The 27,828-nt window shown below is 38.8% G+C and overlaps 1 protein-coding gene across 2 annotated transcripts in view; it reads right to left on the bottom strand.

Annotated features, from left to right (window-relative positions):
* Wapl (WAPL cohesin release factor) overlaps positions 1–26,553 on the bottom strand; it is a 61,560-nt gene extending 35,007 nt beyond the window's left edge. Inside the window, exons 1-4 of one of the 2 annotated variants that reach the window (XM_085828551.1) lie at positions 25,712–26,553; positions 22,595–23,115; positions 8,830–9,882; positions 5,783–5,901 (exon numbers count right to left, since the gene is read on the bottom strand). In XM_085828551.1, coding sequence (XP_085684677.1) covers positions 5,783–5,901; positions 8,830–9,882; positions 22,595–23,093 — 1,671 coding nt within the window. In that variant the 5' untranslated portion in view covers positions 23,094–23,115; positions 25,712–26,553. Of the gene's footprint in view, positions 1–5,782; positions 5,902–8,829; positions 9,883–22,594; positions 23,116–25,711 lie in introns of those variants that run through there. The other variant, XM_085828550.1, reaches the window with a different exon arrangement.
* Positions 26,554–27,828: the final 1,275 nt, after the last annotated feature.

The following is a 27,828-nucleotide window of genomic DNA, read 5'->3' as shown; positions in this document are numbered from 1 at the left end:
AAACAGGAAATTTCTTTCTTTTTTTTTTTTTTAAGATTGATTTATTTCTTTATCTCATGTACGTGAGTACACTGTCGCTGTCTTCAGACACACCAGAAGAGGGCATCAGATCCCATTACAGATGGTTGTGAGCCACCATTTGGTTGCTGGGAATTGAACTCAGTACCTCTGGAAGAGCAGTCAGTACTCTTAACTGCTGAGCCATCTCTCCAGCCTGAATTTTTTTTTCTTAAGAATCCTTAGGATGTGTCTGAAGACAGTATACTCACATACATTAAGTAAATCAGTAAATCTAAGTAAATCAGTAAATCTGAGAGAGACAGAGACACACACACAGAGAAAGAGAAAGAGAGAGAGACAGACAGACAGAGACAGAGAGACAGGAGAGAGAGAGAGAGAGAGAGAGAGAGAGATGCTTATGCTTAAGACTGGGAGTGGTGACACACACTTTTAAACCCAGCACTGAGAAGCAGAAGATCTCTGAATTTTAAGCTAGCCTGATTTCCAGAGAAAGTTCCAGGAAAGAGCTACACAAAGACTACACAAAGAAAGCCTGTCTTACAAAAAAAAAAAAAAAAAAAAAAGGAATAAAAGAAATATTTATGCTAACAATGAAATTATTTTAATACCACACTATATATATATACATACATACATATATACACACACACACACACACATATATATACTACTGTATAATAAACTTGTTATGTAGAAAGGAAGAACACATGATAGCAAAATACTAGCTAAAAATAAATACATGCCAAGAGTTAAGGGGTTTCACATTTCTTTTTTGGATCTGAAGTTCTCACAATAAAAATTTTGAAAACAGAATAAAGTAATACTATCAATCATCAGGTCTCAAAGTATAGGCCATGGACACTAGAGATTTATCAAACTCTTTCGGGAGACTACAAATTCAAAACTATTTTCATAATTACAGTATGATGTTATTTGCCTTTCTCAGTGTTGGAATTCCTGTGGATGGTGCTGAAGCCAGTTTGATGGTATCTTGGCAAGAATCTGTATGACCTACAAATTATACCACTTCTCATCACTGCCACAAACCATATCCATGAGCTCCATATAAAGCCTAAGAAGAATCATCAATTTATTAAATCTCAATGTTCTGTGTGACAAATGTGCATAAAATACTTTTGCATACAACAACTTTTTGAGCTGTATATATCTACGTTTATCAGAAACATCACTCTTCAAAGACTGACAAACATCCTGATTAAGACTTTGGTATCTGGCAAGAATATTTATGTAAAGGAATAAAGTGAGACTATCACTGTCAGCTAATCCCTTTAAGGCATTTGATGCCAATGAGAAAAAAATATCAACTCTAACAAAAACTAAAATTCTGGAAACCTTGATCTACTACTGTGAATCTTGACTGCTTCCTAGTACTGACAAAATTTTTTGGCTTGATGGTATTAATATGAATTTTTGATTGAGCATTAACAAAATGTGTCACCTTAGAAAGTTTGCACAACTCAGGGTGGCTAGTATTTTCCAAATGGACAAAATATATGGTTTTAAAGCATGCATGGATAAAATGTATATTCAAAATGTAAGGAGAACCAATATTCTAATGTAAACAGTCTGAAAGGCTTACAGACATAGGTTAATCTTTAAAAAACTAAAATTTAAGTTTTGGTGTACTGAACCAAATATAAAATACATCTCAAAAGCTTACCTAAAAATGTAACCATATAGCATTTTTATGTTAGATTTTCTTCAAATATTTCCACCAATATAGCACAATAAAATATACTGAATATAAAGATAGAAAAATACAATTGTTCTCCCCCAAGACATAGGTAGTCCTGGCTGGCCTCAAACTCAGAGATTTACCTACCTCTGCATCCCCAGTGCTGGAATTAAATGCATGGGCCACCACACCAAGCCTTCAAGTGTCTTTTTTTTTTTTTTTAAACCCTGCCTTTACAGAGATTTACAAAAATAAAGGTTTAATATTGTTATTCTTTCTTCTACCTTTTTGGTTTGAAAATAATTTTTCATACAAATTGTTAAATCATTAGTTTATCATTTTAGGAAATCGTAAATCAATACAAATTTGTTTTTCATTTCTAATCTGTTCAGTGTATTTTGGTTGTTTTTGTTTGTTTTTCTTTTTTACTGGGCTTATGTAAGACGGGGTTTTGTTATGTGGCCCAAAATCGTAAAGCTGTAACTTGTAATGCTCCTTTATCAGTTTCCCAGTTGCTGAGATCATAGATGTATGCCACTTGATTCTATCTAACCCAATACATACTGATAGTGACCATGTAATTACAAGTCCTTTGGGGTTCTTAATACGTGTTAAGAATGTAAAGTATGGACTGGTGAGATGGCTCAGTGGGTAAGAGCATTGACTGCTCTTCTGAAGGTCCTCAGTTCAAATCCCAACAACCATATGGTGGCTCACAACCACTGGTAATGAGATCTGACACCCTTGTCTGGTGCATTTGAAGTCAGCTACAGTGTACTTACGTATAATAATAAATAAATCTTTGGGCTGGATTGAACAGAATTGACCCAGAGCGAGCAGAACCAACCAGAGGGAGTAGGGTTGACTGAAGCGAGCAGAGATCATAAAAAAGTCAATTCCCAACAACCACATGAAGGCTCACAACCATCTGTACAGCTACAGTGTACTCACATACATAAAATAAATAAATCGTAAAAAAATAAAAATAAAAAGAATGTAAATTAACCAACCCTAAACACACATACATTTGAGCAAATCTAAAGGACTCAGCAAGACATTTAAATTTACATACATATTTTGTGTGTATATATCAGTAAGTAAAGAAGTCATGAGCAGGGCAGTGGTGGTGCACACCTTTAATCACAACACTTGGGAGGCAGAGGCAGGCGGATATCTGAGTTGAGGTCAGCCTGGTCTACACTGAGAAATCCTGTCTCAAAAAAAACAAAACAAACAAAAAAAAGTAGTGATTGAGATCCCCCCACACCTGTTGGTAAATAATGCTCAAAAACTAACATATATCAAAAACCATTTTGTAAGAACTAAAAGTGCATCTAAACAGCTGTAATTACTTTGAAGATACCCAATGAGCTTTTACAGAAATAAAAGGAAGAAAAATATAAGACATTAAAAACGTTTACCTTCTAGCTATGTAAAATTAGCAAGTACAAAACTATTAGCTGCAAGTTAAAGAACAAAACACAGCAGACTTTTTAAATGTAAGAAATATTCTGTACCTGTGTTAGGCCATATTAAATTATATGCTGCAATGCCTAAAAATGAAGGTGGACCACAATCACCGCATTATAGCACACACCACAATTCACTCAAGCTAGGTAGTGGTGGCACTTATTTTTAGTCCCAGCATTGGGGAGTCAGGACCTTTGCCAGTTCAGTGCTAGCCGGGTCTACAAAGCAAGTTCCAGGACTGTTACACAGAGAGAACCAAAACCCTATCTACAAACAAACATTATTCAAATAGACCAAAATCCTAAATAAAACTATAAAACCCTGAGTGAAAAACAGTTTTGAAAACCTATATTAAATTTGGCAATGAATTCTTGGCTGTGACATCAAAACCAGAGACAACAAAAGGGAAAAAAATAATCAAAAATTTTAAACTTGGCAAAGAGGAAGGTGTAACATTAAGAAGCAGACAAAATATTTACAAATTATGTATCTAATAAGGAATTCCTTTTTTAACTAAATTTTACATTATACAAAACATTGCCAATTAACAAAAAATATAAAACACAGAAAAAGTAGCCCCAAATATTATTCAACTCAGGGAAGTGCTCTTTTATACATAATAGAATAGAAACTCGGCCCTTTCTCATCCCCTAACATTTAGCCTTCTTTTTCCTTCTTACATGTTATACTATGTGCCCACATTGTTTACACACACACACACACACACACACACACACACACACACACAATTGGCTGGACTTCAGAGAATGTGGTTTTTTTCTTTCTGAGAGTGGATGGCCTAAGCTAATATTATATTTTAACCTAAGTTCATCTATTTTCCTGAAATTTTTTATCATAGTTTTCTTTACAACTGAATAGTATTCTATTACATACACACACACCAAATATTCACTCATATTTTGATGGACAACTATGCTCATTACAAATTCTCTACTACGATAAAAGTGGCAATGAACTTGAGAGTACAAATATCCCCATAGCAAGTATGGAGTTCTCTGGGTACATGCCCAGGAGTGAGACAGCAGGCTCATATGGTAGTTCTTTTAATTTTTTGAAAAATCTACGGAACTCCTACAACTAAACATAAAAAAAAAACCCTTAATTTTAAAAAGGGCAAAAAGATTCAATTAGCAATTTCTCAAAATACAGACAAAAAGGGTTAGGGAGACAGCTTAGTCAGTAAAGCACTTCTATACAGGCACGACCACCTCAGTTCAATTCCAGCACTTCTGTAAAAACTGGGCACAGTAACACATGCCTGTATTCTAGTAAAGTAGAAACAGGAAGATTACCCTGGGCTTTGCTGGCCACTAGTAGTCTAGCTGAATCTATGAACTCCAGGCTGAGTGAAATCCTGTCTCAAAAAATAAGGTAGGGAACAATAGAGGAAGATGCCTCATAGGGTCTTGAGACATCCACAGGCACATGCAGAACAAACATACATACATACATACATACATACATACATACATACAGAGAGAATACATACACATGTAGACTCACTAATGACTAGAAAGCATGTACAACAAGTTTCTAACTCAGTGGCCATTATAGAAATGAAGATCAAAGCATGATTCCTCTATAACTATTGTGGGAACTTTCTTTTTTTACAACAGGATCTCACTATGTACCTGGCCTTCAACTCATTCACTATATAGACAAGGTTGGTCCTAAATTCAAAGACTTGACAGCCTCTGCCTGGGATTAAAGGCATGAACCATCACAACAAGCCTATAGTAATTTTTGTCTAGTAGTAAATGTTGGCCAAGAGGGAAATTGATAAGAGCCTATATTGCTGATGAGAATATAAAATGGAATGCAAAACAGTTCCCAGTTACTGAACAAGCTTGACAAATGGTGTGACTGTAGGTATATAGCTAAAAGAACTGAAAAAAGTAAAAAAGACAGATACACAGAAGATCCCTGACTTACAAATGTTCAATCTGAGGATGACATGAAAGCAACTGGAATTTAGTAGAAACTGTACTTTGTAATTCTGGTCTTTTTCTAGACTAGTGACGTGTAGCAGAATACTATTACAAGACAGAAAAGCAACAAGTCTCAGCTCCCAACCAGCCTCTTGTCAGTTTAAACAACTACTATTTTAGAGCATGGAAAAAAAAAATTTTTTTAAGATTTATTTATTTTATGTCTTCAGACACCCCAGAAGAGGGCATCAGATCACATTATAGACAGTTGTGAGCCACCATGTGGTTGCTGGGAATTGAATTCAGGACTTCTGGGAAAACAGACGGTGCTCTTAACCACTGAGCCATCTCTCCAGCCCAGAAAAATTATTTTTAATGCCATGTTTAGACATATGATTACATTTTTTACAATGGTATATATATAAATATATATAATATATATAGTATATATAATAAATATAAATATATATTAGGGGTTTTTTTTTTAAAGATTTACAGATATCCTGAGATAAACAATGTCACAATGGCTCATTGGTAACTTCCCAATAAAAAGTTAAGGGTTGAGCCCTCTAATGATAAATATATGTATATACACACACACACACATTTTTATTAAAAAAAACACCAGTAGTAATGCTTTACTTACCCGTTTGGGGCCACTAAAAATCTTTCTGGTATTTTCCTTGGATTTATCTCCTTGTTTACTTATGGGCTTCTTCACACTCTCAGGCACACCAGGCAAGTCCTCTGTAAAATCCAAGTTTTCTGAAATGGTAATCAAAACTAGCTAGCTTTCCAGTGTTTCAAGTTACCAGAAAACACAAGGTTTTTTAAAAACATTAATGTTGGGGAAAATAATAAAGGATTAAAAATAGTAGTGGTTGATGAAGTACTCTAACCCTATTCTCTACTTCAAAACCTAGTACATATCTGTTCTAGTTGTATTTTGTACTATCAGCAAAAATCAAACATTTTCTCTTTTACTAAGAATGGGTGCTTATAATTAGCTGGCCTGGAATTCACTATATCCCAAAGTGGGATCAAACTCATGGTAATCCTCTGCTTTAGCCTCCCAAATACTGAAATTACAGTCATGCATCACCATGCCTAGCTTAAAATTTTTTCCAAAATAAAATCTGAACCTCATAGATAATGTAACTGGCAGATATCTATAGATACTGATATATAAATTACAAACTCATAAAAATACCAAATTTCAGCCGGGCGTGGTGGCACACGCCTTTAATCCCAGCACTCAGGAGGCAGAGGCAGGCAGATTTCTGAGTTCGAGGCCAGCCTGGTCTACAAAGTGAGTTCCAGGACAGCCAGGGCTACACAGAGAAACCCTGTCTCGAAAAACAAACAAACAAACAAAAAATTATCTAAATTTTACATTTTTTTCTACATTGTAAGTTGATGAAATCATGTTGCCTTAAAAGAATACTTGCTGCAACCCAATTAGGCAGAGCTTATGAAGCAGAAGCAGAATCCAAACTACTAGTCTGGTGCCAATGCTGTATGCTTCCAGTACCAATGCATGTGTTTGTGCTAGCTCAGAGTAGGAGTTCTTTGATGCAAGCAAGATAAGTATTTTGGTGTGATTCTCAAAAGGCAAAGACATTTAAGTACTCTAGACGTAGTTAAAACTGTGTAAGAGGCTGATGGCTTCTACAAAGATAACTACTCTAAAACGTTTTTTTAAGATTTATATATGAGTGTTTGTATAACTAATTCTTTGGGGGGTGTTCTTACACCCCTTTTGTTCTCATATTACTGCAGGGCCCACTCTAGCCCATTTTAGCTCCTGAATAAAAGACACAGAGCCCTGGTATTTTTACTAACAAGCTTCAAGCACTAAGCTGGGCAGGTTCAGAGCTATTCTATCTAACCTGGTTATGCTGTATACTTCCCAGCTATGTGGTCCTTTACCTACATCTGAGTCTTGCCTTGGCTCACTTTAGTCCATGTTTGTCCTCATGGCTGCTCTCTCAAGAGTCCTCCCTTAATGGAGAATCTTCCTGGTTCATCCACATGATCTCTCCACATCTTCTCCCTCTCTCCTCTCTTTTCTCCAGTCTCTTTCCAGGACTGGAATAGGAAGTCCTGCCCCATTTTCTTCTGAGCAGCTAACTAGCATCAGCTCTTATTAGCCAATCAGAAGTGATGGAAAACAACTTTTACATAATAACATTAAGACCAGAGATGCTAGGCCATGCCATTGTCCAGACTGCAGATGTCTAGGCATAGAAATCAGCATCTGAATACACAGTGCACAAAAACATCCTGTATATGAGCCTGCCTGGGGAGACTGCAGAGATGGTAAGGCATCAGATTCTCTGGAACTGAAGTTATGAACCACTATGTGGGTGCTGGGAACTAAGAACAACAAACACACGTAACCATGAGCCATCTCTCCAGTTCCAAAGTGGGCAAAATTTTAAAAAGCACAATCTTTGGGAGTGGTGCACAGTCCTAATCCTAGCACTTGGGAGGCTGAGTCAGGAGACAAAGAAACAACTAAGATAGCTATCCTTGGCTAGTACAATGTAGTTCAATGACCTGGGAGTCTTCACATAAAAACTACTGAAGGATTAGATTACTTCTCAAATGGTTATAAACATTTTCTTCTAATTTAGAAGGAAGAGAACCTCAACTTCTAAAAATGATTGCTGGTTCACACATTATATCAAGACTGAACTGTAACTTGGTGTTTCTCATTCAAGTGGTCTTATAGTTTTCAAATGTTATTCAATATCAACTTCATTTCTCAAAATGAGTCTAACTTTTCATACTCCAGAATTTAAGTTCTATTGCTCCAAGATACAAAAACAGACCTAAGTTCTCACTAGAGACTCAACCACTTATCATTGAGCCTACAATCTTGAGACAAATTTTATTAAAAGAGAATACTGCTGAGCAGTGGTGGTGCACACCTTTAATCCCAGCACTCAGGAGGCAGAGGCAGGCAGATTTCTGAGTTCCAGGCCAGCCTGGTCTAGAAAGTGAGTTCCAGGACAGCCAGGGCTACACAGAGAAACCCTGCCTCGAAAAACCAAAGAGAGAGAGAGAGAGAGAGAGAGAACTGAGAGAACTGAGAGAGAGAACTGAGAGAGAGAGAGAGAGAGAGAGAGAGAGAGAGAACTGAGAGAATCCTTACCTACTAGTACTTTCCAAACCTATAAGACCACAATTTGAGGCTTTGAGAATGTTTCAATTTTTTTTTCAAGTTTTGTGCTACTTCCAAAGGGTTTAATTAATTTCTTTTGAGTATTTCCCTCATAAAACCATCTGTTATCAGTACAGTTCTAAATGTCCTAAAAAAAATTCAATCCTTATGTCTGTATTACATTTGGATTTTCAAAACTAAAACAAGATGATTGGTATCTCTGTCCCAAAGACTCAAAAGTATAAAATTCTCACATAAATTACCATTTGCTAGCCTAGGGTTATATTTCAGTGGGAAAGCTTACGTACATGTAATTTGGATTAGGTTTGGAACCCTGAACTCACATGCATATATCCACATGCAGGCACACACATCAACATATAATTAGAAATAAATTATATATATATATATCCCAAACTAAAATTGAGTATTATGGAAAGAGCCTACCCTTTAATTAAAGCCTGAAAAAATTTTATATATTAAATACATTATTTTTTTTATTATATATATATATCTTACAATCTTACCTGCATTATTAGTACTAGACTGACTATCCTGGGAATTGTCGCTGCTTTCAGGAGGAGGCTGCTGGGAAGGTGATGGAGCTGTTTTAGTTCTTTTTTTGTCTTTCTTTCTTTCCACTTGACAGTCGTCATCATCTTCTTCTTCACTTTCGCTGAGATCGTCAAAGCCAAAATATTTAATTTTGTAATTAGAACTTCCAGAACCCCCTTCATCACCTCCTGTCTCATCATGATCTTCAAAACCAAAAAATTCAAGTTTAACATCCTTTTTGGATTTAGTATTACTAGGTCGAAATCTAGTAGTGGTCTTGGAAGTTGCAATATCTGCCTTTTTTCTGAGCCGGCCAGCCTCTCCTAAATCTGCAGGAGTGGATGCGGTGAACTCATCCATACTCCGTTCCATAGTATCCTGGATGGTAACATTACACACTGACAAGCAAGATGGATGTAAAACAGTGTAATCTCTAGTCCGTCCAACTGTTCCTCGAAAACTGGTCCCACAACTTGTACTACCTTTCTTTGCCTGATTCAGGCCATCTTTACTTGATTCACTGTTTGCTTTGGCTAAGGACTGACTGGTGCCATCCATTAGCTTATCAAAATTTGATGCCCCCTGTGAGGATTTCGCTTTATTGGCCCTACAGTACGTCCTACAGTTGCTTGGCCTAAGAACACTTTGTATGATATCTTCTTCAAAGGTTTCATTTAGATTTTCCAATCCTCCAATCCGATTTTTTAAATCCTCGTCTTTCATCTCCAAAAGAGACTCATTATCCAAACTTAAAATACAGTCTTCTGATCTGATATCTTCAAAATCATTATCCCATTCATATAAACCAGTTCTTACAGATCCTTTGACTGGACAACTTTCAGATGGAGACTCTGTTCTTTTTCCAGACTGGGAGTTCCAAGTATCATTTATTTCTTTAGTTTCATCAGCTTTATATTCAGAAGCCACTGTGGTTTCTGCATTGGGTTTCTTAGTACTATCTTCAGCATTTCTATGAAAGTGGTGACTATTTTTTTCATGTTCTTCACTAAAATTCTCCACTTTATCTACAAAAATGAAAAATGTCAGGTTAAAACCATAAATGTCATCAGTATGCAAATTAACAAATAGCAGGGCTATCTGAACAGTAGTATAAAATAATCTTGAAATAGAAAACAAAAAAGTTTACACATTAGACTCTCCTACTGTCAGTAGGTACAGCTGCCATGTCTTCTAGTAGCCTGTCCCTGGACACCCAAGCCTCTTAAAACTGTTATGTTGAACTCAGAAGAGATTTTACAATTAAAAAACTGAATCAACTGAGGATAACATTAAATGACATTTATGCTTTCAAGTAACAATGCTTAAATTTAGTAGAACTTAAACATATTTAACAATGAGTCACATGCCTTAAAGGGGCATTTGTACTTACCTGAAATAGGACTGTTTATACAGTATGTTAATTTTGTCTAGAAACCTGCCTACCACAAGCTTTTCTGGCTATTTCTATATTTCGTCTAATCCTAAAAGCCACATAATTTCTTAACAGTGGATCTGGTACCTATGTAGTGTATAGTGCCTATTTATGAATATCAATGAGTACTGCAAACTTAAAATGACTATTTTATATGTGAGAATTTCATTTTTTTATAATTTTTTTAAAGATTCATTTATTTATTATATGTAAGTACATTGTAGCTGTCTTCAGACACTACAGAAGAGGGCATCACATTTCGTTACGGATGGTTGTGAGCCACCATGTGGTTGCTGGGATTTGAACTCGGGACCTTTGGAAGAGCAGTTGGTGCTCTTAACCACTGAGCCATCTCACCAGCCCGAGAATTTCATTTTTGTTGCCTTAAATTTTTAACATCAGAATTTTTTTTTTTTTTTTTTTTGTTTTTCGAGACAGGGTTTCTCTATGTAGCCCTGGCTGTCCTGGAACTCACTCTGTAGATCAGGTTGGCCTCGAACTCAGAAGTCGGCCTGCCTCTGCCTCCCAAGTGCTGAGATTAAAGAAAGGCGTGGGCTACCACTGCCCGGCTAAGTAATTACTTTTTTACCCTCCAAGTAAAAGGCAGCAATATGACTCAAACTAATCTCATGGATTCCCTGAACATTAATTAATGGGTAAGCACTGGCAAATATTTACTCTATGCCAAACAAAATATTGCCTCAAGAAAAATACATCTGAATCTAAGAAAAACAATGTACAAATCTTTTGTTTTGTTTCGAGATAGGGTCTCACTATGTAACTCTATCCTGGAACTCATGATGCAGACCAGACTGGCCTCAAACTTACAAGAGATCTGCCTGCCTGCACCTTCCAAGTGCCTAGATTAAGTCATATGCCACAACACTCTCCTTATTTACAAGTCTTAATGAACACACTTTCAAATACAGCCAAAAGCAATGCTTTATATGGATAAATTCACTATATAGTTTTTGATGCTACTCAATGAGTTTAAATATAATTTAACTGTGTCACAGGCCTGTAATCTCAGCAAGAGGATACAAAGTTAATTACAATCCTGGGAAACGTAAGGCACTGATTTAAAAGAAAAAGGAAAGAGAGGAGTGAACTAATCTCACTCTGGTTAGAGCACCTACCTAACATGTCTAAGATGTAACTAAGCTATACTACCTCATGTCTATTTATTAGTATATATGTGGGTACACATGTGCCATGATGCTGGGAACCACCTCTCCAATCCTCAACTCATTTTTATAGCTGTATAGTCTTCCACTGGGGGGGGGGGGTATTTAATGGTGTTGTAGTATGTTTTCATTTTGAGAAAGGTTTTTACTATGTAGCACTGACTGGCCTACAACTTGCTATAGATCATGCTGGCCCTAAAATCATATAGATCCACCTGCCTCTGCTGGAATTAAAGACATGCTATTACACACAGCTTATTTTTGTTTTCCTAAACAGGGTTCCCTTTAGAACCCAAGATAGCCTCAAACTAGTAATCTTTCTGCTTCATGTGCATAATAGCAGGCTTCTACTATCTTAATTTCTCAAAAATGACTTTCTGTTTTAGGTGTAAACATTATTCTGATTTAAAAACAAATCTAGCCGGGCATGGTGGCACGCACCTTTAATCCCAGCACTCAGGAGGCAGAGGCAGGCAGATTTCTGAGTTCGAGGCCAGCCTGGTCTGCAAGTGAGTTCCAGGACAGCCAGGGCTATACAGAGAAACCATATCACGAAAAAAACAAAAAGAACAAAAACAAAAACAATAACAAAACAGATCTAAAGTTAAAACTTCATTATAGTTTACTATTTTAAGTTTATTGCCCTCATTTCTCCTATGTGTGTTGTATTTATGCATTTTAGAAGTGCCCTCCAAGTAAAAGGCAGCAATATGACTCAAACTAATCTCATGGATTCCCTGAACATTAATTAATGGGTAAGCACTGGCAAATATTTACTCTATGCCAAACAAAATATTGCCTCAAGAAAAATACATCTGAATCTAAGAAAAACAATGTACAAATCTTTTGTTTCAGGTGATTTAAGCAGTAACTGCTGCTAACCTATCTTTGTAAACTTGTAAGAAGGAAGAGTGATAAAGAGTTCTGTAAGGGAGTAGTTTCAGTATGCATCATTCAGTAAGGAAATAGTATACAGTAACAGCAAACAATCCACAAATTACATATAGCAAAAGTGAATTATCACTCTAGTGCATTTTTTGAACTTCTAAAACGGGTAGATAGTTTTACGGAAAAGCGAATTTAATCAACCGAGTTCTACAAAAGAAAAACTGACCAAGGACACATTTTACTGCTGTCTCCACAGCATTTTATTATGTCCTATCCTCTATTAACTTTCCAACAGCAACAAAATCTTAACTTGCTTTTGAAAGGTTATCACCATCTTATCCAAAACTACAGATTACAATTGCTTTTTTGTTTTGTTTTGTTTTTTGTTTTGGGGTTTTTTTTTTTTAAGAGTCAGGGTTTCTCTGTATAGCTCTGGCTGTCCTGGAACTCACTTTGTATACCAGGCTGGCCTCAAACTCAGAAATCCACCTGCCTCTGCCGCTGAGTGCTGGGATTAAAGGCATGAGCCACCACACCCGGCTTACAATTGCTTTTTAACTGCCCTCCCACATCAAAACCCAGTTTCCTAACAGATAAACCCACTTGTACAGAATATCCATTTACCAAAGGGGTTGGGGAGGGCAGTATGACGGCTAGATATTTTTGGGTTATTTTTTTATTTTACTCTTTCATACAATACATCTTGACTGCAACTTCCCCTCCTTCCCTTTCTCTCAGTCCCTTCATCCTACATCTCCTTTAGGTCCACCCCACAAACCCACCACCTCCTCCTCCCAGGGTCATCAACTGAATAAGGCATACTTAACACAATACAATAAAACCAGCCACTAACCCTCACAAGGCTGGGCAAATCAACCAGGATTGTGAATTCAACGCCAGCATGTTACATAGACTCTGTCTCAACTCTCATATTCTCTAAGAGAAATTAAATGACCACTTTTACTTAACAAATTCTTAATTTTATACAGGAAGTCCTGTTTCTAAACAAATCATCCATCAGAAGAAAATAGTTGCTGGGTATAGTAGCACCTGAAAGGTGAAGACAGAATGATTGGAAGTTTATAGTTATCCTTGGCAACATAACAAACTCCAGAGCCTTCTGGGCTACATGGGACCCTGTCTCATAAACCCTAAGTAAGTAAACAAGTAAATAGAGCCAGAAAGAAAAATGAACAAGGCATAAGGGAAAGGATGCACCATCCTCCCGGAAACCTCATGATCAGTTATCTGGAAGCTCTCTAAAAAGCTGTCCTTTATGGTTTTCATGGCTCTTCTGCCATAAGTAATCAACTTAGCCCTTGTCCCCTCTTCTCTTCCTTGCTTTTTTTTTTTTTTTTTTTTTGGGGGGGGGGCTGTGGGGTGGGTGGTTTTGGTTTTGGTTTTTTTTCGAGATAGGGTTTCTCTGTATAGCCCTGGCTGTCCTGGAACTCACTCTGTAGACCAGGCTGGCCTCGAACTCAGAAATCCGCCTGTCTCTGCTTCCCGGCTTCCCTCTTCCCTTCTTTAAGAGGTTTCAGGTAGGAGTACCTCTGAAAGTCTCAACCCTCTAATCCTGATTGCATCTACCTAGTAAACACTATTTATCCTAAAGCTCCTTAAAAATTGTCAGCCTTAGCCGGGCGTAGTGGTGCACGCCTTTAATCCCAGCACTCTGGAGGCAGAGGCAGTTGGATTTCTGAGTTCGAGGTCAGCCTGGTCTACAAAGTGAGTGCCAGACAGCCAGGGCTATACAGAGAAACCCTGTCTCGAAAAACCAAAAAACAAACAAACAGTCAGCCTTTAGTTCATTACAAGATTCTAAGATCCTGAATTTTATGCTCGGAAATTGAACCAAATCCATTCTTTACAATATAACTGTACAGTATATACATAAAAAGCTACAACAATTAACAATATACTGTCATTCTAGGGAGAGCTGTGGTGGCTGGCTGAGAAAGGGGCTAAGTAGGAAGATTCTAGCCAATACCATTATAAAACAAGGGCAAGTAAAAATGTGTAAAAGATACTATATATTCTAAAGTGAAAACAATCCAACATAAAACAACAACAAGTAGCAGCTATTTTTCTACCTTTACCTAGCTAGGTACAAAGTCTGAGAGGAGAAGGGTGATACCAAGCTTGGGAAAGAGGATGCATACTATTAGCAAGAAATGTGGCATTATCAATTAAAATGTAAGCTGTATACATCCAGGGCTAGAGAGATGGTCCAGCATAGGAGCACTTGCTGCTCTTCCTAAGGACCCAAATTCCAACCCCAGCATAAATCAGGTGACTCAAAACCACCTCTAATTTCAACTCAAGGGGTCCTATGCTTTTGGCCTCCTTGACACTTATATGCACATACCCAAACCCAAATGCAGACACACATACCTACATATAATTTAAAGCAATAAAAATAAAACTTTAAAACATATATGCCCTTCCAAAATTACTTTAAGAAATAATTCCTACCACTATACTCACACAGGTGACATGGTACTCAAAAACTTAGAAAGATGTTCAATGCAACATTTACTTGCAACAAGAAAACAAAAACACAAGGCAGTTCAAGTACACCTACACAATGGGAAACTATGAGCCTGCTAAAAAGAACAAGGTGTATCTATCTACAAATACTGAGCAATGCACATCCTAAAATTATCCTTTAATGTACTAAAATGTAGTACTTTAATGTACTAAAAGCATGATACACATACACATGCACGTACATTCCAGTATTTTATATCTCACATTGTATGTTTCTTTTGAAACAAGACCTCACTGTGTAACCAAGATGGCCCAGGAACTATGTAACCTGGACTAATTTCCAATTAGAGATTGCCCCGCCTTGCTGTCCTAAATGCAAGGATTATAACCATGCTAGTACACCCAGCACATCTTTAGTTTTTTGGGTCATACACAGTATATGAGCTAAGGTTAGGGGTATAGTTCAATGACAGAATACAAATTCCCATACTCAAGATCTAAGGTTCAAGCTCCAAAAAAGAAATAGAAAGTATTCATGAAATCTGGTAAATGAAGAAAATATCTAATTAAAAAAAAAAAGTAAGTATTCATGAAATCTGAAGGAAAACAACTTTTCACTGTGGAAAGAACATGTGGATATTAACCATAAGTACCTAAAAAGCTAGAGAATGAACTATTATTTGTGAACTAGGAGCTGGGGATATAACTTAGTTGATAGACAGTTTGCCTAGCACATATCAAGCCCTTGGTTCAAGTTCAAGCACTGAATCAATACAGGCAGAGTGGTACCTGAGTGTAATGTTAGCGCTCCAGAGGATAAGAAATTCAAGGTCATTTTCTGCTATAGAAGGAGTCTGAGGTCAGCCTTGGTTAGAGACTGTTTCAAAAAAATTAAAAACCTCCCAATTTCCTCAATCGACTTTACATCAAAATTTGAAAGGTAAAGCATCTTCTTTCAACTGACGTGAAATACTCTAGTGAAACACAAGATTATATGTCATTTTAAAGATAATATAGTAAATAAATGAGGATTAGGGATGTAACTCAATGTACAATGTGTAACAACAGGCTCTAGGTAGAGAAACCAAAAGCCATTTCAAAAATACTTCTCAAAAACTGAGCAAAACAGCATATCTATAATCCAGCACTTGGGAGCTGGAATTACATATAAAATTTATTATCATTATTGTTATCATCATTATTATAATCACCACCACCACCACATTACCAGCACAACCAGTAGCAGGCCTACTACACAGAATGGCTAAAATTAGACCAACTTCCTATCATTCCAATCAACAAAACAGCCCTTATCTTTAGGCTGACACAGGGTTCTATCAGGAGGGAGCTGCTGTCCCTGAGACAACATAATTAGGTCCTCAACAGAAAGATTCAGCTCCTTATAAAGCAGGCTTCTTCAACTCCTAATTCATTTGAGTCAGGGTAATAATAGCTTCACTTTGAAGAACCAAGGTTGAGGCCTCATCTCCCGTGATTTTCCTATATCCCTCCTATACCTTTGTAAATAAACCCTTCTCATATCATCTAATTTGGGCATGCCATCTGTTTCCAGCTGTCCCAGTTCTTCTGTTTAAAACATGTACACTTACATATGTGAATTTTCTCAATCCTCAGACCACTACAACCATTCTGTGAAACCCTCATTTATTTAACTTTTATATCAACAATCCAATTCAACTAAGTTGAGTCTTCAATAGCTCTTGCTGTTTCATATTATCTTTCTTTTTTAGTTTCTTCTTTTCTCCACCTTATAAGTATAGGAACTTTTTTCACAGCTCAATTCAATTTTTTTTTTTTAAGATTTATTTATTATTACATCTAAGTACACTGTAGCTGTCTTCAGATGCACCAGAAGAGGGCATCAGATCTCATTACGGATGGTTGTGAGCCACCATGTGGTTGCTGGGATTTGAACTCCGGGACCTTCGGAAGAACAGTCGGTGCTCTTAAGCACTGAGCCATCTCTCCAGCCCCTGAAATATTTTTATATGTAGTCTCACATGTATTATTTCAAATCAATGCTGCTTATTTAAGCTCCATCCTCGATCTCCCTCTCAAAAACCAGGTGTGGTTGTTCATGGCTCTAAGTCTAAGGGACTAGAATATATATTGGGGGGGGGGGGGTCCTGTGAAGTACTATAATAATAAATCTCACTGTGCTAAAAGTAGCTATTCATGACCAGCACAAGTCAATGGTACATCTCCTAAAAAGCATGCAGGAAGACAGTTATGTTTACAATTTCATTAATTACCACAAGGTGGGTATCCTCTTGGATGTGAGGGAAAACTTGCTAATGGCCTCCTGCACTCCTGTCTGACCTTTGAGAACAACCTTGGCTTTCCTTGAAGGACTGGGAGAAATGGTGGCAGAGATAAGAAATAAAAGGATGATGGCACCTGCTATAATCCTTTGTACTTGGGAGGTAGAGGCAGGAGGATCATCTTCAGGTATGTCTTCAATATGAGGACAGCCTGTACTAGCCTCGAGACAGAAATAGACAGAGATCAAAATCTACTTAGTAAATGAAGGCGGCTGGGGATGTGACAGGATGTAGAGGGCCCTGAATACAATCTCCAGCAACTGCAAAAACAAACAAAAGCATGTAAAAATCTACCACAAAATTTGCAAACTGTTGTTTGTAGACAGCACACACAAAAAAAGGTATTTATTAACTACATAAATAAGATCCATTTTATTCAGTAAGTACTAAAAACCCTGGCCTTATTTTGCCCAAAGGGGGGAAAAAAAAATAGGAGCTGGAGAAATAGCTCAGTGGTTAGGAACACCGGGTGTTCCTCTTAAAGGACCCAGGCTCAGTTCTCAGCTCTCACATGGTAGCTTAAAACTGTCTTTAACTGCAGTCCAGGGAATCCATGGCCCCAGGCACATGGTGCACATGTATATGCCAGGCAAACTACCCACACAAATAAAATAAATAAGTCTTTTTTTAAAATTTACTTAAATAGAAAAAAATGAGAACTTGTAATTCACTTCAACATCAAGATAAAATCTATTTTATGAGCTGGGCAGTGGTGGCACACACCATTAATCCCAGCACTTGGGAGGCAGAGGCAGGCAGATTTCTGAGTTCGAGGACAGCCTGGTCTACAAAGTGAGTTCCAGGACACCCAGGGCTACACAGAGAAACCCTGTCTTGAAAAAACAAAAATAAAAAACAAAAAAATTTTTTAAATTAAAAATCTATCTTATGATAGCTGTTTTACTCTAAAATCCTGTTAAGTTCATCCCTACCAGAATATAACAATACCAGAATATAATATGAAAAGAGCAATTTGGGTGTTTCACAGCTATTCCATTTAATTCAAGTTATCCAACTTCTGAATGATGCTTTACACTTTATATAATGTGAATTAAGCGAGCTTTACAAGGCTATGAAATATAAAAGGCTTTTAGCACAAAGCTAGAACTAGAAACAGAATAGATTTCTTAGCCACTTTTCATAAAACTTGAAAAATGACAAGTACATTTTATACAAACACTACCTACCTACAGGCAAATAACTAACTTCCTGATATTATTAAGACTATCACCTCAGATAAGTTTGTAGCTCATGTTTTTAAAAAAAAAAAAAAATATGTTCGTATTATATCCTTCTGTGTGGGTAAATACACAAGAGTGCAGGTGCTCACAGAGGCCAAAGATGTTAGGTTTCCCTGGGACTGTAATCACTGGTAGGTGCTGGAAGCTACACAGGTCTTCTCCATATGCATTCTTAACCCCTGAACCACCTCTTCAGCCCACTTTAAAACTGTTAAAAGTAGAACTATTCATTCCCCTTTCCTGAAAAACACCTTTGGTTCTAAAATCAAATCTCAGAATGTCCTGATAATACCCCCCAGCAAGCTCACACACTCAATACAGCTTTAAACAAACGAAAAAAAATTTATTGGCTATGAAACCAACCATGCAAATTAAGAGCCTATGCTATGGTTATCTCAATATTTGGCAGGATATATAGACTGAATTCCAGCTGGCTGGCATAGAAAGTATGCCAAGCAAAATTTAAGACTCTACAGGATTTTCTTCAAGAGTCCAGATTAACAAAGAGGAGAAACAGAAGTAACCCCACATAAAAAGCAAAGCAACCTTTTTAAAAAGTATCTTTGGGGTAAGCAGATGGTTCAGAGGTACTGGTTACTTTTCCAGAAGCCCCAGCACCCACAATCGACTGTAATTCCAGTCCCAGGGGATCCAACACCCTATTCTGGTCTCTGTTACAGACACTGCACACATATGGTACATAGGCTTTTTCTTCAAGACAGGGTTTCTTTGTGTAGCTTTGGCTGTCCTGGAGCTCAATCAGACCAGCCTGGCCTTGAACTCAAAAATCCACCTGCCTTTGCCTCCCAAGTGCTGAGATTAAAGGTGCACACCACCACCACCCAGTATAAATAATAATGTTTTAATGCACAGTCCGGGATTCCAAACTTGAATACTAGCAGGAATTGGTAGTATAGTGCCTGCTAGCATACAAAAGGCTCTGGTTCAATAACCAACATCAAAAAAAAAACCCCAGGTATGGTGGAGAGCGCCTTGAATCTTCACATTTACAAAGTGGGGGGCTGGAGATCAGAAGTTCAAGGTCATCCTTGTTCACACAGTGTCCACAAGACCAGTCTAGGATATACAAGAGCCTGTCTCAACAAAACAACCCCCTCACTCCAGTGGGTAAGATGAGTTAGCTTCTTAAAGTGCTTGTCATACAAGCCTGACAGTGAATACATTTGCTGGAATACATGGTCGAAAGACGGAACTGCCTCCAAAATAATGTACTCTAACTTCCATATTCCAACGCTTATGTGCACACACAAACATATTTATGTTAAAAAAAAAGGGGGGGGGAGGGAGTCTGGAAAGGTGACTATTACTCTCCCAGAGGAGTTGAGTTCAGTTCCCATTATCCATGTCAGATAGCTCAACTGCCTATAACTCAAGCTCCAAAGGATCCAATGCCTCTGGCACCTGCACTCATGTGCACATAACAACACAGACAGACACATAAACATAATTAAAGATAAATCTTAAGCCAGGCATGGATGTGCTTCCTTTAACCCCAACACTCAGAAGGCAGAGGCCAAATCCTAGTCTACGCAGTGATTACCAGAACTAGGGCTATATAGTGAGACTGTGTCTTTTAAAAATAATAATAAAATATAAAAGGTCAAGTAAAATGATTCATAATATACTACTGATACCTTAAAAAGATGAACTCTAGCTCCTGTTCAGTCATTTTAATGCCACACCTGTCTAAGAATTGACTAGTTTAAAAAACCAACTGAAGCCGGGCATGGTGGCACGCCTTTAATCCCAGCACTTGGGAGGCAGAGGCAGGCCGACTTCTGAGTTTGAGGCCAACCTGGTCTACAAAGTGAGTTCCAGGACAGCCAGGGCTACACAGAGAAACCCTGTCTGGAAAAACGAAAAAAAAAAAAAAAAAAAAGAAAAGAAAAGAAAATCTAAAAAGCCCAAAAGAACGAACTTATAAATACATGAACTTTTACGTGGCTTATAAAAATAACTGATTTGTACACATTTAGAATAGGCTAACAGCATTACAAAAATTAAAAACTAAAATTAAAGACACTTCAAGTTTGCTTCCTACCCTATGAGTTGCCAGAGGTTCCATCTTCAGAAAGTCAATGAAAAGGGGAAAATAAATAAACAAACTCATTCTGCAGTATTATTCCCCATAATCCCTTGGTCCTCCAGGACAATTTAACAACTTGCCACCAACATTATTCTTCTACAGGTCACCTACCTCCTATGTAAAACAACTATCTGGAATCAGTAAGAACCAGCAATTAAAATACTACACAATTCAAATAGTAGGCTCAACATCTTGGCAATCAATAAATCTCATTCAGTGGTTAAGTGCACTGGTGGCTCTTGCAGAGGACCTGGTCCAGTTCCCAGAACCCACATTGTAGTTCCCAACTGTCTATAACTCCAGATCCAGGGGAATTAGATGCCCTCTTCCAGCCTTGGTAGTCAGCAAGCATGCATATGGTATATATACATAAATGCACGCAGAACTCGTATAAAATAATAAACCTAAAAGTAATTTAAAAAAATTCATTCCAATTTTGCCACTAGCTGATCTTAGAAAGTCACATAATCTCTGCAAACTTTACAAAGTGAGGAGAGTTGAGTAAAAATTCAGTTGAGCTCAGAAATTTTATCTGTATGATATTTTTTTTTTTTTTTTTTTTTTTTTGGTTTTTCGAGACAGGGTTTCTCTGTGTAGCCGTGGCTATCCTGGAACTCACTTTGTAGACCAGGCTGGCCTCGAACTCAGAAATCCACCTGCCTCTGCCTCCCGAGTGCTGGGATTAAAGGCATGCACCACCACACCCGGCTTATATGATAAATTTTAGAAGCTCATTTGGAAACAATTTTAGGCTTCTTTTGACTTGTTTTCTTATGAAAATTTAAGCTTAACTTAAGAACAATGCTTTAGGAGAAACATGAACTAGGCAACAACCAAATGAGTACTAGCCCAGAGGATCAAGGGAATGACAACAAAAGCTAGCTCACTCTCACCCAAAGGTGAGAAAAGTAGAAAACCAGAGTTTTTTTAGCAAGGCTATGCAAGTCACACTCCATTATATTATTTGAGCTATCTTACGTTAAGACTATAACAAATTCCCCCTAGATAGCCAACCAATTTACAGTATTATAAAAACACTATCCAATAAATACAAGGTATAAAAGACTGTTTGTTCCCTGGGCTAGTGAGATGGCTCAGTGGGTAAGAGCACCCGACTGCTCTTCCGAAGGTCCAGAGTTCAAATCCCAGCAACCACATGGTGGCTCACAACCATCCGTAACGAGATCTGGCACCTTCTTCTGGAGTGTCTGAAGACAGCTACAGTGTACTTACATATAATAAATAAATAAATAAATCTTTAAAAAAAAAAAAAAGACTGTTCCCAAAATATACCAAGTAATAAGTTTCTAAGATGTTGTTTGAATTAAAATTTAAATATGATTGAGCTCTTTAAAGTTTTAAGCTCTTTTACAAGGGGACTGTAGAAATAATTCAGCAGTTAAGAGCACTGGCTTCTCTTCCAAAGGACCCGGGTTCAGTTCCCAGTACACACATGGTATCTAACTCTAGTAGCTCCTAGCTTCTGAAGGCACCAGGCATGCATAGCACACAAACAGATGTATGCAGGCAACATACTCATACACACATACACACACACACTAAACAAACTTATCAATATCCTCTACTAATCATAAATGCAGGGAGGAAAAAAAAACAAGTGGTAATCACACACACACACACACACACACTTTTGGGGGGAAGGGAGTGAGGTGGGGCTGTTTAAGACCAGGTTTCTCATTGTAACAGCCCTAGCTGTCCAGGGCTCTTTTTGCAGACCAGGCTGGTCTCCAACTCAGAGATCCACCTGCCTCTGCTCCCTAAGAGCTGGAATTAAAAGCAAGCACTACAATGCCCATCAAGCACTTGCATCTTTTAGGGTGCTAATGAGATGGCTCAGTTGGGGTGCTTGCAATGCAAGCCTGGCAACCTGCATTTATTTATCTCTAGAACCCACAGAAACATGGAAAGAAACAACTATACAAAGTTGTCCCTTTTTTCCAAACACTGCATGCACACAAGTAATAAATTAGAATTTCATTATCACAAAAGTAGCTTTAAAAAGGCTTTCTTGGCTTACAGGAACATCAAACCTTACCTGAAGTTAGCAACTTAGCGCAACTACTTTTGTTTGTGTTGTCTTCTGGAATTCTACTTATGCTCTTCTCTTTCCCAATTAAAGTATCCTCTATAAGTAAGCATCTGTCGGAAGCAAAACTGTCTTCACCCAGCACATGGCTAAATTTGCTATTAGTTTCAAGTACGGAAGTGACTTCTTCTGGCGGAGCAGCCTCACTAGATTCTGAGTAAGATGAACCCTTACCCTGGGCTAAACTTTTTGAAGAAACAGGTAGAGACTCATCATCACTATCAAAACCAAACGGATCTCCAGTATCTTCTTCTTCTACTTTAGCTTTCTTCGGAATTTCTTGAATATCTGGTTTGAAATTGGGCCTCTTCTGCCCTAATTTAGCCATAAATGTGGTCTCACCCCATTTTGTACTAAGAGTAGTCCGTTTGTTGGAAAAAACTTCATCAAATTTTGAACTGCCATTTCCTCCTTTCCTACTGTAAGTTTTTCCAAATCTGGATGTCATTTTGACACCTGTTTCATATTCCCTGTGAAAAGAAATTTAAGAAAATATAATCAGCAAATTTTTAACAAGTTTTAAGCACTCTATAAAAATAAGACCCTAGGACTTCCTTATATAGTTTTCAAGATTCAGCACACAAACTTTGAAACTAGTCTGAATAAGTGAGCGGAAGAGGTTCATTTCCATCCTTTACTTCCATACATCAGGTGTTTTGGTTTATTTTTACAATAAGGACATATTCATATGAAACTTACAATGTTTAAAAAAAAAAGCTTACTACTAACCAACTCACAATGCAATACCTACAAATCTAACTTAAAACATGCAAATTCCATATCCTCATACACAACTTAATCAGAATAGTGTAAACACCCAAAAACAAAATCTTTAGTCACAATATATTAAGTTTTCCAGGATCTAAATAATGTCAGTTGACCAAACTTAGTTCTTTGAAAATTTTTACAGCTCTTCATAAAGGGTTAGAAAAACTTATTTTCTCATAAGAGTACAATCTGTAGCTTCTACCCAAGCTTAAAGATTCTGATTCTTAGACCAAAGTGATTTTAACTGACTTTAAAAAGCTCCTTCAATGGTCATCTCCCTAAACTCAAGAAACCATTCTTCTGCTTCCTGTATCTCATTGCTGAGTAACATCTTTCTGAAGTTGGAGAACTCCATTTTACAAAGGTACATGATTTATTTTATAAAATAGAAATATATAGCCTTGATTTTCCTCTTCAATTTACAAACTCATTTACCTAAAAATATACTGAAAAAAATTTACAAGAAAAGTCAAAAAAAAAAAAATCAAACACTTTAAAATATATAAGGTATAGTGCTTTTATAGCACAATCATTATCCATTTCTTAACATTTTGGCCTTCTGCAGTTTAAATATCAATTTATCAATTCTAGGGGGAAGGTAAGCAATTACTTAAGGGCTTGGAAAATCTTCATTACTTGGAAATTTACAATAAGAATAATATTTAACTTATATTTTCAAATATTTTTGAGCTACACTTTTAGTATTTCTATTAAGTTCTTACAACTTAACGAATCACTATCCAATTTAGTTCAGCAAATATTCAGAAGACAACTCACCACCACCCTGTTTGAAAGGAAAACAACTCTGATCGGATAAAATAATAATTTAGTCATCGTACACATCTGTGCTAAAAGAAATTTTAGCTTTCCTCAGAGAGTTTCCATTTTGTAGTTCTGAACACTAACAAGCTTCATTGTCTTTCTTGTTAAGTATAGCCTATTAAACAAAACCAAGTGTAATTGGGCAGCTGCCAAAGGCAAGAAAATAAAGTCATTTCTTTAAGCTGACTACAGACACGCAGACCTACACACATATATACATTCCAACAAAGCTGGAATGTTTTGGGCACACATACATGGCAATCATCTAAAAATGCTGACTAAAGCCAAAAAAAAAAAAAAAAAAAAATCTAGACGATCTTCTTTATGACAACATCTGAAAAACTCACCGTAAAAAAACAGTAAAGCATTCACTGTGCAAAATTAAGGTCTGCAAATGAATATATGATACTGAGTTAAGTGATAAGACAACTGTATTTTTAAAAGATCACGTCTCAGAAATATACAGATGTATTAACATCATTAAATATTGATGAAATATCAGTGATTTTTTTTTTAATATTAAGGAATGGGGAGCGTACAGATTAGAAAATATGGTTGAGTTATTATCTACAGAATTCAGGAGATATGAGTACAAGAGTTCATTATGTGATTGCTTTTACTGTTTTCCATAAGGTCTGTTTAAAAAAGTCAGCAGACTACTGCGATGGCATTATCTAAGCATAACATATATACAAACTCAGCATATATATTTGGTATGACGTTTTACGCACATTTCAGACACACTATCTTGTTCTGGCTTCAAATTTCACCAACAGTCCTAACTAAAAAGGAAATGAAGGTTCACAACTGAGTGTTTTCGATTTGGGAGGCCTTCGTTCGCCTCATCCCAAAGCCCAGCGGACTTTTGATGGAAGTGCACTGCGATTTAAATTAGGGAAAGGGTATACAAAACAAACAACCAACCTCCTTACACTGAAGCTGTAAGGAAACCTAGCCACTTCCAGGAAAGACACCCAAGGTAATGCATTAGGGGGGCTTCAATTAAGAGAGGAGAGTGGACTGGGCAAACAGAAACCCTCACCTGAGGCTGCGAGTGCGCCCGGAGGCTGGAGCCGAGACACCCCTCGGGCTGGACACTCACGCAACTTTTCTCCTCCCAACCCCCACCGCCTAGGAAAGGGATGTCGCTTCGGACGCCCCGGAAGCTTCTGCTACCGAGTCCCCGAAGCAAGGCCTCTCGGTGACGGCTAGAGGCGGAGGAGACGACGGGGGAAAAAGAATTCGGGACTCAAATCAACCGGACCGGGTTTGGAAGAGAGAAGTCAAATCAAGTAGCCGCCCGGAGAAGAACTCAAAAGGCAAAATTAAGGGGTGGGAAGGGAAAGAGTTTCTTGAGATCCTCCGGTGCCCAACTTCCTTAGAAGCCAGGTGAGCAACGAGCCTCGCGCCGCCCCTGCCGCCTCCACCCGCCCCAACTCACTCCGGGCCTAGGCAGCCGCCCGAGACCTCACTTACCCTCGGCGCCTGGCGGGTGCTTTGGCCTCGGGCCGCCTCCGCCTCTCCCGCTCCCAACGGCCCGCGGGCGGGCGCGGGAGCCCCGCGCGAGAGACCAGTGCCGACCGCTGCCACCGAGAGAGGCGAGGGGCTCTGCTGCCGTCACAGTCCGCGGCTCCGCTTCGGTAAATAGGAAGCTCGGGCGACAGGGGGGGTAGGGGGTGAGCGGCGGCCCCGCAACTTCCCTCCCCACCTCAGGCGCGCCGGCCGGACAGGGCCTAGGCCTCCCTGGCGGCCGCCGCCGGTGCCGAGCCCTCTACGTGCCCCCGCTGGGCCGCCGCCGCCTTCTGCGCCGCCGCCTCCGCCGGTGAATGGTCAGCGCTGGAGTTTGAACAGGGCCCTGAACCATCTCAACGCCATTTGCGCTCCCGGCCCCCCACCTCCTTCCTCCAACAGCCGCTCGCTCCGTCACTCCGCTTCCCACAGGCCCCGCGCGGCCGCCCGACTCCGCAGCCAATCGTACGGCCGCTTACTCAAACCGCCGCGCAGGCGCCGCGCCCCGCACGCGCCGGCTACCACCATTGGTCGGACCGCGTGGCCCGACGGGAGTTGTAGTTCTTTCTTCCGAAAGGTCCTGGTGTCTAAAGCCCGGTTCCGGAGCTGGCGAACGGTATGGGTTCTGGCTACGGGCCTGCTGGACTTCACCGACTCCGGAGCCAGTTCCAGTTCCTAGCCACGCGACGAGACGCAGGTGCAGCGCGGGAAGGCTCGTGGCACAGTGCAGGCAGCTGTGTCAATCGTTTCCCCTCCAGGGACCCTCCGGTGTCTAGGGACAGAGACTTGTGCAGCTGCGCCGAGCCTGCTGGGCCACCACCCGGACCTTGGAGGCGGGGAACTTGGGGCCGCCTTTGACCTGGTCTGACGGTGGGAGAGAGCCAACGCAGGTAAATGAGCAGCGAAACCTGGAGCAGTCGGGTGCGGGTCTCCTTGCAGCCGGGATCCGCTTCAGCCGGGCACTTCATCCTCTCTCTCCTTTCTTGTAAAGTCCCCACTACGGAGTTCTGTCCCCTACCTGTTAGCAGTGACAACCCGCACCCCACTCACCCCCACCCCCCGAGTATTTTATGTTACTAAGGAATTATCGTCATCCTTATTGAACGTGCTTACGGTAATGTGGCTTTAAATTTTAAAAACACACACACACACACACACATTAAAGTGTTGATACGTAATGATCCGATACGTTTATTTTGTTTTAGACTAAGCCTCTGAAAACTGGGAAAGAAGGGAATAAATTAACTGAGGATGTCCTTCGATGTTGGAGCTGTGGGATATGTACATATATGTTATCATACCAGTATTTATGTCTCAAATTGTTCATAATAAAGTTTTGGTTTGGGGGGGACGGATTGTTTGGTTTTGGTTTTCAACTAACTGTCCGGGACAAGAAGGTAGACGGAATGATGGACGGAAGTATTTTTAAGTTTTCTTCTGCGGAGACTTTTTTTCATGTCAGTGAATCACCTGGTTGAGAAACTTGGAGAGGTTTTATTTTAAGCCGTCAATGAGAAAATAGCTTTCTAAACAGTTTCCCTTAGGAGAAGTGAGTGGTCAGTCGTTGGCCTTGCAGCTAATGGAGACTCATCTGAGAAATTAGAAAACTACTAATTGCTTTTAGTGAAAAGACAACCTCTTCTGCCAGAATTGCTTTTAAAGTCTCCTCAAATTTCAAGCTCCCTCCTCTGTAGTCAATGGATTTTTTCCTCCAAAGAAAATCCTAAAGAGGAAAAATAAAAACTTCAGGCTAGGAGGCTAAGTTAGTAGTAGAGTTTTTCTCCAGCATGCCCTTGGTTAGATGCCCTTGGCACTCCCTTATGCCACCCTCTTAAAAATAGAAAACATGAGCCCTTCCCAATAGGAATTTAAGGTGAATTTTCAACACTTGAATTGTTTTCCTTTTCATCCTAAGTTCATAACTTACATTCTTGCATTTGCAGTTTCCCCAGTATCAGCCCGACTGACTTCACAGCAAGCCATTGCCTCTTAACTTATGCTAAGGAAGCAGTCTTGCACTATATATGGTATACATATATGACTTATTTGGGTCAATTTTGTCTTTTTAATCAGCAGCTTGGGAT

This window comes from Mus caroli, unplaced genomic scaffold (assembly GCF_978045245.1).
Source record: "Mus caroli unplaced genomic scaffold, Mus_caroli_1 scaffold_12, whole genome shotgun sequence".
Classification (NCBI taxonomy): Eukaryota; Metazoa; Chordata; class Mammalia; order Rodentia; family Muridae; genus Mus; species Mus caroli.
The sequence above is the reverse complement of the archived record's forward strand: the minus strand, read 5'-3'. Positions and strand labels throughout refer to the sequence as shown.